This window comes from Xiphophorus maculatus, chromosome 13, assembly GCF_002775205.1.
Source record: "Xiphophorus maculatus strain JP 163 A chromosome 13, X_maculatus-5.0-male, whole genome shotgun sequence".
Taxonomy (NCBI): Eukaryota; Metazoa; Chordata; class Actinopteri; order Cyprinodontiformes; family Poeciliidae; genus Xiphophorus; species Xiphophorus maculatus.
The window spans coordinates 21,844,348-21,860,603 of NC_036455.1; the positions used below are offsets into that span (position 1 = coordinate 21,844,348).

The 16,256-nt window shown below is 36.7% G+C and overlaps 1 protein-coding gene across 2 annotated transcripts in view; it reads right to left on the reverse strand.

Annotated features, from left to right (window-relative positions):
- vps50 (VPS50, EARP/GARPII complex subunit) overlaps positions 1-16,256 on the reverse strand; it is a 115,052-nt gene that overhangs the window by 55,305 nt on the left and 43,491 nt on the right. For both annotated transcript variants that reach the window (XM_023344992.1, XM_023344991.1), the window contains exons 12-13: positions 11,294-11,434; positions 5,537-5,669 (exon numbers count right to left, since the gene is read on the reverse strand). In XM_023344992.1, the coding sequence (XP_023200760.1) occupies positions 5,537-5,669; positions 11,294-11,434 (274 nt within the window). The remainder of the gene's footprint in view (positions 1-5,536; positions 5,670-11,293; positions 11,435-16,256) is intronic.

The following is a 16,256-nucleotide window of genomic DNA, read 5'->3' on the forward strand; positions in this document are numbered from 1 at the left end:
CAAAAAGAACAGACAGCGAGAATGTCTTTCCATTCTGGTTTTCCTCCTAAAACTAGATCAGCAGCCAGTTAAGTTAAGCTGATTAAAAATGCTAATTGCTGCTAGATAAAGGATACATACAAACATTTCTACTGCTCCAATAAATAGAAACATGAATGTGAAAATGTGGCCTTATTTGATCAGTAAATCTGCCAGATTATTAAAGTCCTTCCCTGTCAGCTGATGACTCAGCTGAGAAAAGCTGTCAGCCCTGGTTGACACTCAACATCTAGAAGGCATGAAGGTCACAAACTCCCAGCAGAGATACACAACTGACAGCAGCTCAGAGGCCAACAGTACAGGCATGGGCGACCGCTAAATATCGAGTCCTGCTTGCTGTCAGACACGATTCCTTCTCCATCATGAGCTCACGATCCTCTTTGTTGCGTCTCCATTGTCTTTGTCCCTTTAGATCAGCTGACAGCGTTATGGCAACATCAATACTCCTCTTTAGCTGAAAATTGCTTCGATAAATCTCAAGCTGCTTCCCTTACAGAAAATAGATTTTTAGGAAAGCCAGCAGCAGTTAGCCTTTAAGTCAATAAGTAGTCAGCTGTCATTCTTAAAATAAATCACATTACCAGAATTGGACTGCTGGTGTGGTTGGTTGTACTCCATTTACAAGGCAATAAATTATACACTAGCAAAAATATGGAAAAGATATTCCATATCTACCTGACAAAATGCAATAACTGACCGTTACAGTGGTATAAAAGAAAATATTTGCTCCCTTACACTTTTTTTTTTTTGGCAAACTGAAATGTTTTATAATTTTAATATTGAAAAAGCATAACTTCAGCAAATTTAAAAGCAGTTTCATAAAGTGATTTTATGCATTAAGAGAAAAGCGATATGCAAACAATCCTGGCCCTGTATGAGAAAGTAATTATTGTATAAATACTAAGCACTGACACAAGTACCACAGCTACTTATTGTAACTCATTGAGACATTCCCCCAAAGACCCAGCAATGCAAAATTTGATACCCCAAATTTTCAAGAGGGCAGAGTTGGGAATGTGAAGAGGGCAGAATTTTTCCAATTAAAAATTACCAAGGCCAAGACAGAGTTGAATTAACTGGTAGGTTGTCAGACAAGTATATAGTTCCTCGACTAAGGACATGTATCCAATTTCCTTGATTTTTCACTTATATTCTCTGTGTTGACAGAAAGTTTCTGATGGCATCCAGAACGTGCATTATTACATAGACAGATAATAAAGTCAGACTTTCCTCTTTCATGGTTTAAGTTAAGTAGCAATCTTGTAATTACATAGCATGTCTGTTAGACATAATAACATGTCGAGAGAAAAGTGAGACTTTCTGCTGCTTCTATTCACTGCTCCTATGATGAACACAACCAAACCACTGCAGTGTTTGTTACCTGCTTAAACAAAAGAATTGGAAATTGAACCGTTAATTTTGTGAGTGGTCACTGTGTTATTCATTGGTGGCCAATGTCTAACATTCTCATTCCATGGCAACATTTGGCAGCCAAGGAATGATGGAAATAACTTTTGTCTATGAACTTGGAACTCAAACATTTAAAATCTAAGTGAGGTGGTCTTTAATTTAAATTTATATTTAGGTTTATTGGAACTGCCAGAGGAAAAACATCTTCAGCAGTTGATAAAAAAGTGTATGTCACTTAATGCATTGTTTTGACCCATCATTCTTGGAAATTGCATGAAGTATATCAGACTTGAATGTTAGTATTGTGACAATTTAAGAAGCTGCATAAACTTTTCAGTATTTTTTTTGCATTTATTCTGATATAATTCAGTTGACAGCCCTACCTACACCATTTTTCAATTCTAACATGTATGGATATTTAGCTATTTCCTCCAATAAGAAAAGATCAAAGAGCTTAAAGCAGTGCAGGATATTTTGATTCCCAACTCTGCTCTCTTGACCCTAATATCACTGGTCAGATTTTTAAAATTATTAATATTTGACAGAGATAGTGGAAACAAGTATATGACTCATTAAAAGATAAAAAGTAAGGAGTGAGAAAGCAACTTGACACATATAGTTCGATTTAATAAGCACACTGATGGCACTGTATGAGCAGGACTGTGAGAAACAGCAAAAGAATTTGGGGAAGACGAATTGGAACTGAGTTGGAGAAAGCTCAGAGCTCAAAAACAAGGGGAGAAAGCTGAAATTGCTAATGATTAACTGATTAGGTAATCCACGAAAACTGAAATCGATCAGTGCTGCAGAATTAAATATCTAAAAAGAATTATCGCTTTCTTAACAGTCACCTCTCTTCCTAAAAGTTTTGAGTGTTAATATGTTTGCAGGAAACAGAAGAGAAAAGCCTCTGGACTAACATTATGCCAGTGCAAATTGAGTAATTGTACTGCACTGCATTTGCCAGCAGATGCAACACAAGTGACCGGTAATAGGACAGCCTCCTTTTCTCCAGAGGTTCCCCTAATTACAAGTATAAATAAAGCTCTATTCTCATTCTACACCCAAACAGACGACAAAGTAATAGGTCAGTAATTTATTTCTACAAAACCACCTAACTTATTTCTGAAATCACAAAATGAACAGCCAGCTTTCCTGTCTGCAAACAAGCGGCTGGACAATGATTGTAGCAATGTTATCTAATTTTTTTTCTTCCTGATGTAGCACAATTGCACATAGGTGAGTAAAGCAGCGCTAGAGAACAACCTGAGCACTTTTGATAGTTCAAAACTTATTTTTGCAAGTTTTCTATGAAATATTTTTATGCCACTAAAGCGGCTCAAGTGCAGGCTGGTTTACTTTGATAGCTGCCTTATTTTGTATGCGTCACACCGGGAGAAAAGATAGAATTTAAACATGCCTTGTTCCTGACAAGTCTGTGTCAACATCGGTAAAACAGGACTTCATTTCCTCTCAAATCAGTAACTAAAAATGCACACAGAGCCAATGCTGTGGCTTTTTATCTCTTTTCCAGCTTGTGCAGGTCGTTTGATTCAGCATCCGGCATCTGTTTGCTGTTCCCAGTGTAGATAATGAATGTTCTCAAACTGAATAACGTTTTACACAACAACAAGAAAAAAAATATGTAGTATTAAAACACCAAGGGAGCTTTGAATGTAACAGCACTACTTCATGTACTTTAGCAATGTTCATAATGACACCACTCTGTTAAATGAGATAAAGGAGCCAGTGATAGCATGGTTACGACATATGTACTTAATTCTTGGAAACTTTTTTCAAGTCTGGTCATTTCATTAACATAACAAAACAATTGTTGTGCCAAATTTGCATAAAACTGCAAAAATTTCTAACAATGAAGAAATGAAAACCAAAATGTTAAAAATCAAGATTTAAATAAATCATACAAAAATGAAACACAAATATTCTAAAAGGCTTCAGGAAACAAATAGGTTTTTTTTAAACTAACAAGGAACTTTTCATCCATATGACGGCTACCTGGGCATTTTCTCTTTTTCAGACATTTCTCTGTAAATCAGAGGAATGGTTGTGTGTAAAGATCCCAGGAGAGAAGCAGTTTCTGAAATACTCAGACCAACCCGCTTGGTACTAAGAATCATGCAACGTTCAAAGTACCTTAAATCCCCTTTGGTTCCAGTTCTGATGCTCAGTTTGAACTTCAGTTTCTCACAGTCAAGCTATCTAAACGAATTTAGTGGCTTTAGCTGATTTGCTGTTTGTGTTGACAAAAAAAACACCTATAAAATGTCCAATGAATACATAAAGAACATCACAGAAAACAAGACTCAAAGGACTAGCTGTCAGGCTCTGACTTAGCATGAAGCCCCAAGCACCTCACTGTCTTTGCCCTGTGGACAAAAGGGACTGACACATTATTAAGCGCATGATTTTTGATATCACAGCAAAGTAGCGCCTGTCAGTTTTTACTTACTGCAGAAATATGATTGGTAGGTGGTGGACGTTTGGAGCTTTGCCGTCAGTACAGTCAGAACACCATGTTCAATGGGATCATCAAAGCCTCTTCAAGAAATCTCTACATAACACAAGCCCCACCCAATTCATTCACACACCTCCTCCCCAAAAGCAAAGAGGTAAAGGTGAAAACCACTACAAAGCCAGAATGGAGGTCACCTCTGCACCGAAGACATAAGTGACAGCCAATCAAATACTGAGATGATAGATGTGACTGGTGAAAGTTAAATTACAATAAGTCCTTTACCCTCCAAGGATGATGGCATCTGTTAAATATTGAGAAAAAGAAAGGAAGACATTACCCGCTTAGAGTACTTTGTATATCTTCGTGTTTTCATGTTCTGAATCATGAACAATGTGGAGCGGAAAAAAAGCTTTGGGATTTCAAGAACGCAGATATAATAGATTTACATGTACATCCAAGCACAGATTTTGTGTAATTAGTGCACTAAGATGAAAGGTCTATCAAGAAGAAAAATAGATTTTCCATTAAGAATGTCAGCCTTTCCATTGTACAATAGCTAATAAAAGAAATAAAAGAGTGTTGACTGATGGTCTATGCATTCATTCTGCTGGCAATGGGGCCCTTCATGCCTTCTGAACACAAAGTGTTCTTGTGATATTTGAATGCATAAGATCCTGAGAAATACTGTTGCTGAAATGTGTTGTTAATAAAACTTACCACCACATAAACAGAAAATCCCATTGATATTCCAAACTGCAACTAAGATGCACTGAAATTAAGTGGGAATGCATTCCAATATCCAAGCAAATATCCAAGTTGAACGCAGTGCAAAGCTTGAGGGTAAGCAATGCAATTTGTTCCACCTCAAAATAAACAGAAATTTAAACTGTATCATTCATACATTTGTCCGTTAGGCTTTTTGACATATGATCCATGGAAAGCAAAGCAAAAATAATTTTGTGCATTTTTTTTTTGTTATGTCTGTCTTTCAATTTAATTTTCCAAACCACTGGGCCTAACTGAAACTGCATGCAAAAAAAAAGATCAATAAACAAATCAAAGTATAGGAAATATTAAAGTCAGGACACAGCAAAACAAAACTTCATTTCTGTAATTTCCTCTCATCAGATTAACTGAAGCCACATTTTAAGATTAAAGAAGAAAGAAGCACATTAGATAAACCATAACCAAGCTTCCACAATGAGTTAGGGAGCTCCTTGTGAAGGTTTGGAGTATCAAAACAGGGCTTGCTCAATATATAGCAAACAGACTGGAATATCAACATGTTTGCACTCCAAAGGACTGTTTGGGTTGCAAATCTGTTTGAGTTTGCATATCAATGTCTTAATCAGCCTGATGCATGGAATCTCAGGGCAAGAGATGTCCACACATCTTACAAATAACGCCCAAAATGCACATAGTAAATGGGACACGCACAAAAAAGACAAAAGAAAATATACAATTATCACAACTGTTATTGTCATATCACTGACCAATAATAATCCAAACTCATGATTTTCTAACATCATGCAGCCCCAGTCAATACCTAACAGTTTAGAAGACAGAAATATATTTCTGAAATGAAAGAACTACACAAAGGAACACTGCTACCTTGTGATGATACAGCCTTCTGTTTGTCATGCTCTTCATGCCACTGCATGGTGCGGTGGTAGCTCAGCATCACCTCCCAAAGAGCCTTGCAGAGATCTGTCAGGCAGGGGATGTAGCTGTCGAGGGTGATGTGCTGCCAAAAGAAAAGCGCAAAGAAGACAAAACTAGATCAAGCATCACTTTCTAGAACTGTTTACTTCTCAGCAAGTCATAAATACTTCACTTCTAAGAGCCACATGAAAAGAAATTAATGGGTAGGGTTACATGAATGTTCTAAATAATTTTTTTGAACATGTCTACAACTCGGCTAAATCTTTGTCATGCACACATTGCAATCAATAAGTGCATTTTTTGTAATTGTTCTGAGGTGAGATGGGCAAACAAATGTACATACTGAAATATTTCATGACAACAGGTCTTCCATAGATTTTAATTGATTGGAAGTCTTCTTATTTTATGACATCTAATTAGCTTGTTTTGCATTGCTAGTAAGTGAAAAAAGCCAACTTTACTTCCACCTTATTTTCCACACGTAACTGAAGGTGTGTGGATATTACAGCAATACAACAAAGACCCTTATCTGCTATTTTTTGGGTTGTTTGTTTGTGTATTGAGTTGCTGTAAAATGAAACTTCCTCACAACTCTTGCTTTGAGATTAAATCCTCAACAGACAATCTCCTGTGTTGAAGCAACCCCAGAAATTGTCCTGTCAAAATCATCCAATCATCATTGTTTGAAAACATCTCAAACTCAATCTAATACAGAATGTCAGAAGGGAGCCGATTATTAGGGTGATAGTGAGGAGGCGTCAATCATAAAGACTTGGAACTCATCACCAAAGATAAATATTCCAGACACAAGTGGAAACACACAAAAACTAGTTAGCAATAATAAGCAACTACAAAAATGGTTTGACATGTCACTTTTCAATGGGTAGTCAATATGTCGCTAGCTATCATCACCTGTACTCTGTCATTATAATGAAGCAGTAAAACATAGTTTCAAAACATCTGTCTGTCTAAGTAGCACCCTGGATTGTGGGCCTTCATTCTTAAATATTAAGAAAACCCCTGCCTGCACCAAGATTTTTTAAAGTCAAACACTACTGCACCTCTGGCTCTAGAGGTTTTCCTCATTGCTTGACAATCCCCAGGGAGGATAAGTAATCATATAGAGGTCAAACTTAAAAAAGAAAAAATCTAATCTTGACAGAATAAACACAGATGAGAGCCTTACACACAATACTGGGGATTCACACACTTTACACATGCACAGTCATGAAATATTTGACATTTCTTTCTTTAAACTGGATTTTCTTTGATTTGAATTAAACATTACATGCTACTTTGTTTTATTGTGATTCAAGAGAAAAACAGTAGCAAAACACAAGTAGATGAACAAACCAACAGTTAAAACATAAAACAAGCGGGATTTCCCAACCGTGGCGGCAGTGAAGTGTTCACAGCTTTCAGAGCAGGATTTCGGAGCAGGATTATTATTTAAGTGGAACCGCCAGTATGTGTGTGTACTACAGGATTCATTCTCTGTGGACTGCCTTCAAGTAAACAAAGCCCTGTAACAGGTGTCCTTCAAATCAATGCAATTACCCAAATTCTATGCAATTGCAAGAACCACTGTGCACAGAGTAAAAGCATTTAGTATCAATTTACATTAATCAAAACCGTTAAGGTGGTGTTATCAGTTTATGACAAATGCATTTCATAAAAATTTACTAAAAATGAATCTAACTAAAAGTCTAAGATTTTGACCAACATTCCTGACTCTTCATCTTTGGTCCTAGAGTCTGCACAGGTACGTGTCCTGACTCACAATTTGATCCAATTAGGACAAATTCAGCTGCTAACAATAGTTAGCACTGACACAGTTCAAGGCCCTACCATCAGAAAGCAGAGTCCTGCAAACAAGCTCACAAACAAATGAATCACAAAATTAAAGAAACACTAAGGTGCAGAATGGCCATGTTTATTTTTTCTTTAACACTTACTACGTTTTGGTAATGCACTTCAACATTCTTTTCAGACTTTGTAACAGCAAGAATAACACATTTACAAACAGCAGAAGTATTAAGGATTTATTCTTTCAAATCCCAGAGACCACGATTGATAAACCAGCATCAGACAATCTCTCAACACAACATTTGTCAAAACATTTGAAGCAGATTAATAACTGGCAGCAGTCTGAAAGAAACCTTCATGTACTCTATTACGTTTATCTGAGATTCCAAGGCCACTGAAGGAACAAATGGCATGACTCAGATCTATTAGCATTGCTTGAAGTCCAGGCAATGCTTTATTGCCTTTATGGTTGACGCCAGGCAAAAAGTCCAAGGAAATTCTTTACAATGCTAAAGTTGTTTTCTTTTTTTTTTCCAAGATGCTGTCACAATATGTATATTTTTTTGTCTTACCATGAGGGTCACTGTATTTAATATATATTCTATTTGAAGAAATTAAGAATATTTTGTATAACATAAAGTAAAGTAATGTCTTTGACGTTACTATATCTCATACTATAGGTCTCTATTAAGGATGCAACACTTTTATAATAATACAATTAAAAGAAGGTTGGAGACCATTAGAGCACAGTAACCAGTTAATTCAGTAAATTTCTAGCATGCATTGAAAAACTCCAGGCCAATTCGGACGAGACCACTCTCACGCTGACTTTTCATGTTCTCTATCGGCCACCAATAGCTCAGGAGTGTGTTGCCAAGGCACTGGCGTGACAGGTGTTTCAGTGTGTGGGCGGAGATCTTCTGCTCAGTGAGCCTTTAATGAGAAGAAGTAACCTAAGCTACACCCACACAGAAGCGCTCTGCTGTTCTGTTTGTGTGTGATATGCCTGTGTCTGTAGATTGTTGAAGGTTCTCAACGGACACAGACTGGGACATAATAACTGCACTTAACTGGACTGAAGACGGTCACTGCACCCATCATTGTGAACAAAGCTTAAGATGCTTTTCCAATAGCAGCATCTGAACAACTTGGGGCTATTTTTACAAAGCTCCATCATTTTGTTGCATTTCCACTAAATATCTAAAGCAGAAGGCAAACTGAGTCAACTAACATGTGTCATCACTGCTGTGCTGCAGTGATAAAAACTTTTTTTTTTCCAAGAATACATTCAAAAGTTTTAAAATTAATGAATAAAGGAAAGGTATTTTACATTTACAGCCCGTCACTGCTTTGTTAAGAATAAAATAAAATGAGGAAACTTTTTATGTTTAGGAACAGCAGTAACTACAAAAATGTGATTTTTTCCAAATTTCAAATGTATTAGTTGTCAAAAACAACCACATAATAAGAAACATTAAAACAAAATAAACTTCTGCACACAAAAGATATTCAGGCCCAAAAAGGAAAGACTCTTTAGTAAAGGCTTATAATTTACAGTTGCTGAAACTTCAGAAGAAAGCATAGCCAAACCTCTCCACCCACCTATGGCATTTTTTTAAAGTAAATTCTCTTATTTGCATTGAAAAAAGGAAGACCAGGGAATGAAGAAGAAGTGAAACTATCTTTTAATGAGATGTTGTAAAATTAATAAGACCCTTTCACAATCAGAACTGACCTTTGCCAATGCTCCCATTTCCCCTGAATTTTTAAAGAGCATAACTTAGCAGCAAGTTCAGAGGGTTGGGACACTTTCTGAAGCTTTATTTGTCTAGGGAACATGGTCAGAAGTTTGTTCTTCTCTGCAAACAGTGACTTTGATTTTTTTTTGCCAGGGTTCCACAAGATCAGTACTCTCACCCAAGTTCAAATGCTTAGGGGAGAAGTGTGACTTTAATGTGTTATTGAACAGAAAATCAAATGTTTTTCACCAGACTTTATTTCCTCAACATTCATGTTCTGCTTAAAAAAAAAAAAACTTATACAAGGAGAGAAATATACCATTCCCAATGCCTTGCAGCAATATTCAAACCTACCTGTGTGCAAATTTAATCTTAGAATGCATACAGCTGTTCTGCGAAAGTCTCGGAGATTTGTTAAAAATGTTAGAGAACATACAACATTACGAAGACCAAGCAACACGACAAAAAGGTCAGGAACAAAGTTGCAAAGAAGGTTTAGAAACAAGCATTCAAGGTCTCATGAAGCGCAATTCAATCCATCGTCTAAAACTATAAAAATAGCTTTACAGTATACAATAGGATAAGAAAGCAGAGCCTTAATGAGTTAAGCAATCAAGCACCAAGTAATTTTTTTAAGGGTTTTATTGGCTCTAATAGCCTTTCTTTGATAGTGAATTGACAGGAAAGTGGGTAATGAGAGAGGAAGACATGCAGCAAAGGTCATCAGATGAAGACTCAAACCTGCGACGTCCGCAACGAGGACTAAGGCCTCCATGAGGGATGTGCTTTACCCCTGCGCCTCCACCAAATAATTTTAAGGTGGCAGACATGGCTTGGAGAAACCAACCTACCATGAGATGTTGAAGCAAGGAAAAAATTTCCTAATACTTTCTGCACACAGGTTCAAAATCTTCTCACTGGCAGAGATAAGGTGCATGTGGGTGTTTGCATGGACCTTTATTTAAGTGTGTGAGAATGTACTGCCCCTTTAGCATCACATAGCTGGAACAGTAACGGAACATCCTCGCAGTCTGAACACAGAGAGCTTAAACCTACACTGTGCAATTGTGGTGTTAGAAGAATCAGCCCGGCAACACGCTGTGTGAGAGGAAATCTATCAAACACAACTGAAGACTGAGATCTGTCTGTAAGCATGGCAGAGTTTCAGGCACACCATCGGTCGGATCCACACTTACTCTCAGAGGCAGTTAAAGACACACACAAAAAATGGAATTGCAGGGAATATTTGTACAGCTTGACTTGAGATCATGGAGCACACTAACGACTCTGCAGATGAGGTTGAAAGAGTGAATGCAAAAAAAAAAGGTATCAGAACAACAAAACTGGTTCAAAGATTTAGTTGAAGACTTGACCTTGGGCACTTGAAAAATGCCAAGGAGAAGGAGAACTTAATGAGTGTGACAGGGAAACATGCATAAACAGAGCAACAGATGATAGGTGACAGCGAAAAGAGGTAATACAAAGGTAAGAGGTAAAGGACGGGCCATCGCTGACATGAGCACAGCTGGCAACACCCCTTGGAAAATGTGCTCTCACACTGCAATGCCTTACGGAGCAAAGAATACTTCACCATAACAATGCAATAACATTTACCTCCCCATATTTTCTTTCCATTCTGTTGGTCGGATTAAAATAGCCTCGAGGGGGATGCTCTCTCGACAAGTTTGTGATGTATTGGTCAAGTTATGGCTTACTGAGCATGCAAATAAAATTTGTTTGGGAGGAGGAGGGGATAGAAAAAGACAAAGGGCGACTGAGGTGTGTGGGCCTGACAAAGGGCGCTACCACAGCAATGTTATTCTGTGTTGGGAGCTAGATTAATTATCTTGTGAGGAGCTACAATGCAGCATGCGCTCAATCACTGGCTACATGCTCTCATCCTTCACTTCACCCTGCGAGGGAACTGTGAAGAATTCCCATGTCATGAAATGAAGCATATTTATGTTTGGCTGTACAGTAAAACAAATGTGAATGAGGGGTTGAGCTGCAAGAGAAAATAAGGGTTTGATGTGTAGTAGTGCGTGCTATAAATGATACATCATGTTAATTTATCACAGCAAAAGCAAAGGCTTTGCATGTGTTACAGTACTCACTTTATCTCATTATTACACAAACATACTGCAAACAGTCCTGTCCTTACCGTGCACAAGTCCTTATATTGCATCTTCTGGAACTTGGTGTCCGCGTTGCCAGCACACAGCTCAACATACCCCAGGACGACCTGGAACACTGTGTTGTGGATAGCCTGGGTGAAGTGCATGTGCAGCTGATCCATAGCAGTCTAAAGAGACAGCAAAGAAGATTAGTAAGACAACAGTGGTGTCGAGATGTTGTCAGGGCTGTTTAATAGTGTTAAAGAGTAAGAAAACAAAAAAAAAACAGCAAAGTAAGCTGCATGGATACTCAACCTGTCCACCTGGTGTTTCGAAATCTCAAAAAATGTGTAGCAATCAGTAATGGTATAGGGTAAAAGTGTTTGTGCTGGTATGAAAAATGAGTGATTGAATTGAAATATTCAGTGTTTTATTATAAGACAAAATAAATAAGTTAGATTTAAATAGCTGTAAAGTTGGCAAGATTTGCCAGTAGGAGGACTTTTCTTAGACTGATATAAAAACAAAAATGAACAAAACAAAGTTGTTTAAAAAAACAATTTGTTAATTTGGATTTCAATCAAACTCACTGATTGGCTGGTTGATGGTTTAGGATAAATTGATTGACTGGATGTTAGATGAGTTTGCTTGGTTGGAAATTGGATTGGATTAGTTTGGTTTGATTGGTTGGGTTGAAGTGATTGCCCAGTTGTTGGGTTTGTTTGATGGTTGGATCAGACTCTCTGCTTGGCCCATTTTACTTCTATGCAATATGACTTTTCTGTTTTATGGTTATTTTCTTTGTGAATTAAAAATATTACTATAAAAATTAGAGACTGTCTTTGTAAGTAAGAGGTGATTGACATATTCCCCACTGCACTGTACAGGCCTTTACATTGCATGACTACCTTTCTCATTTACAATTCAGCCCAAATCAATAAAACCATATTGAATTACTTAAATCAAAGCATCAAAATCCTTCATGGAGTTTGTCAGTTTTAGATATGTACATTCTATATATTCAATATACAGTATTTCTTAGCCAGACCATTTCTATTTTTCTTCACATTAAAATTCAATATATATTCTAATAAGCTGAGGGGTTTAAGTAAAAAACTTGCTCAATATCAAGGTTTTTTATGCATCTTTTTTTCCACCCATAAAAACAGTGTGCGCATTTATATAGGACAGTAAATACATGTGCTCCTCTCTTATGTTAGGTTTAACAAGTTACCAACATAAAGTATTTCAGTAATAACTATCCCACCATCATGTAGAGAAACCAGTTATCTTCAGTGGTACCGTGGAGAACCTTTTCTCTATTTTGCCATTATTACCTTTCACAGAAAATTACTTCAACTCTGTAAATAATTTAGCTTTTTATTATACAAGTAAATAGAAGTTTCAAATTCCACTCCCCTGATCCCCCCCCCCCCACTGTACGCAGGTAAGAGCTTCAGTGTGTCTGCTTTTAATTTAAAGGCAATAACAGTTGCAGTGACGTTCTCTTTTGCATCATCCTGCCTCCCGTCCTCTCAATCTCAACTGTATCATCTTTGAACCCTCCAGAAATGACGACACCAGAGTTTAAGCAGAAGACGGCATGCTGCTGAGTGATGCCCTCGCTTAACGGATGCTGGAGTGTAATTAGATTTTCTTACATTCAGGCCTTGACCACAAACTACGGCCCTCAAACCTTTCAGACATCCAGCCAACATAAAAGTAATTCAAGCACCTCTTTCTACAAGGACTTTCACCTCTCCAGAACTCAAAATATACTGAAAATTGTTTGAAAAGAAAGGAACGCAGGGAAAAAACATGGCACACGTCATAACAATAACCCTACTCTCCTGTACCTTTCTTCCAAATCCTGATTAAAATAAACAGCAGAGAAACAAATCCAATTTTCTGTATCTTGATAATAACAAACATACCAAATGCTACGTGCTTTGTGAAGCTGGCAAAGCATAACCAATTATCCAGCCGGAGAGTATTAAATCAAAGTGTCTAATCAACAAACAAACAGTTCTAACCAGATACTTCAGTAAAATGTAGCAGCTGAATTTCAGACTAATATAATGACCAGATGATGTTGAAAAGGTGTAACAAACCAATCAAAAACACCAAACACTTCAGCATAATGGCAACACACAACCACCAAAGACCTCTTTAGATTTTATTGTGTCTGAAAAAGCTTGTTGTCCCAGTAACAATGAACATTTTTTTCAACAACCCTCAGTGACGCAGCGTCCACCTCAAGGATGGCTGCTGGAGCTAAGAGGCACACTAAGTATTCACTTACATCATCACTGGTGCAAGCTAGTGGTACCTGTGATTAATGATGATTATTTAATTCAAGAAGTTATAACAAACTTTGATTTTATATTCATGCTTTAATGAGGCAAATGCCCACAACCTTCCTAACATACTGTATGCTATGTGAACCAGAGGATACAGGATATTTTGATTTTGTAATGGTAATCCTGCGCCACACAAATTAAACCTGCTGTATAATATCAAAAGATTGTGTAGGAAAAAATCTATAGCTTCAGTCAGCAGTTTATATTCAAGAGGATGAATTTCACTTTCAATTTGGGCCTAAATTATTTATTTAAACTACTCCTTTTGACTGTGGAATGCTAATATGGACACCATTTTGATTGATTCGAAAAACAAAAAATGGGATTAAATTTACCCTGAATGTTCTCTACTGAATATCCAGGATTAAATGTACACATCCATCCCTTCAACTAGTTGGCTTGATGTCTAACAAGCTGCACCTTAACCACAGACAGTTTTGGCCATGAATAAAGTTGTGGCTTAATTCTTGTTGGATATTTGACCATTCTTCTTTCTGTTATCAGTTAATTGAAAATGAACAGGGGATGCAAATGTGTGAATTTAGTTCTTCTTTCTAAATGTATTCTGTATAATAACTTCCCTTTCAAAACAGAATGATCTTACTAACTCATTAGAAGCCCATAATTAATGGAGTGTGATTGTGCTAAAAATTGATGAAACTACATTGGTTAACTCAGTTTAGCACAGAGAAATATATTTTAGAGACATTAATAGCCAAAGTTTTGAGATTAGCTAAACATCTCTTGTCTTTAAAGCATTTCAACGGAAATCTAAGTGCATTCTTAAAGTTGACTACTTTACGTGTAAAGTACATTTGGGTATACATATGCTCATGACAGGATCCTCTCTGTTGTTTTGACATTCAAAAGAAACATGTTTTATATTTTCCAAGGAATTGTGAGAGTAATCTGAATCCCACCTAAGGGGAAGGTTTGTGCCTGACATTTAGCTGACAGGGAAAGAAGTTATAATGGAATCACAGCCTTGTTCATTCAAAAACTGTGAACTATTCTTTACTCCAAGGTAACGACAGCAAATCTGTGGAGCTTAAAATATTACAGCACGAGAGAAAATATATGACAGCATGTCACAGATTGTCACAATTATGACAGCCTCTATGATGATTTTTTTGGAAATAACTGACAAACTGCCTCTCCTTTTCCATTTTTAGTCACTATGGATATTGCATAACCTTTATATTTAATTAATACTTGTTTGTCCTACCTGATATAAACTCGTGGGCAAGATTACATGTTATCAGGAAGAATTTTGTTACGAGTCTACATCTAAAAAAAAATGAACTCCACCAATTAGACACTTAAGGAATATATTATATTCGTTTAGCTGTTGGGGTGCTGAATGTAAGCAGGTATGTAAACAGGATCTCATTACAAGCAGTCCATAATGAGCATAAAATTAAACCTTTTTTATGTGTTTTATTATTCTGGCACTGAGTAGGCAGCATGCTAACTTTAGAATTATATCTACGTCACAAAAAAAAGCAAAAAGGTTCAGTTTTTGCCAGCAAGATAAGAAAACTGTTTTAAACATCAGCAAGCAGTGTAAATCAATTTAATTTGGGTGTTTTAGATTTTCAATTGAAGTGGAAAGCTATCGTTAAAAGCTAACTTTAGCTTGTCCTTTAGCCGCAGGTTGCCACAATATTTTTTCAGAGCCTACAAAACGTTCTGATCTTTTGCCCTGTTTTATTAACAGATATCCCAAATGTTGCCACAAAAATTGCTTAAAAGAAGTTGCAACATATCAAATACTGCTTTAGCCAAATGAACTGAGGCTGAATCAAGTGAGAAATGTTTCTATATTTAAATGAAAAAGATGCAACATACAGCGAGCAGCGTGTATTTTTGTACAAGTTACTGAGGACATTTACCACAATAAAAAAATACCTATTAACAAATATTTCAAATAAACAAAGCTACATCAATAACTCAACACTAATTAATGTTGCTTAAAACCTACCAAGATGATTAGATAACATTCTGCCTTTAAGATATAAAGACATATACTTATTTGATTCTGTAATGGTACAACACAAAGAAATGTCTGACAAAGCAGCAGTAATAAACAAATTTACATTTGTGCAATGCATTGTCCTTCAAAGTCCAAATGTATAATGCCTAGTTGAACTACCTTTGTTAAAATGCGGTGAATTCACAAGGTTTAGATTTGAACTCTCTTGGATGATGTAATAACAAAGGGTCTGTCAATGATGTTGACAGCTACAGAGATGCACGCGCCAGAGATCAGAACTGGCCGATACTCATTTAGCTCTAATCGATCATCATCAGATCAAACACTGAAACATCTGCCTTTTTTCTTATTCTGTGGTTCAAAGCAAAAGATCTGCCACTGTTAGTCTTTAAACTAATCAACCAATCAATCCAAAAGCATACCTTCTTTGGAGTTTCATGAAAAAAAAAATCTAAATCAGACAAATCTGGGAGACATACGCTTTGTTTCAGGTATGGGCATAGCCTAGTAGTACTTTTTGATTGGAATCAAAAATGCTTTGACCACAACTACTACTTATCATATCAAAGAAGTAGTAGTTTTTTAAATTATTATTACTGTTTAAGTGCTACAGCCTCTAGAAAGAAAAGACATTTTAAGTGGGGTTGTGCATTTCCA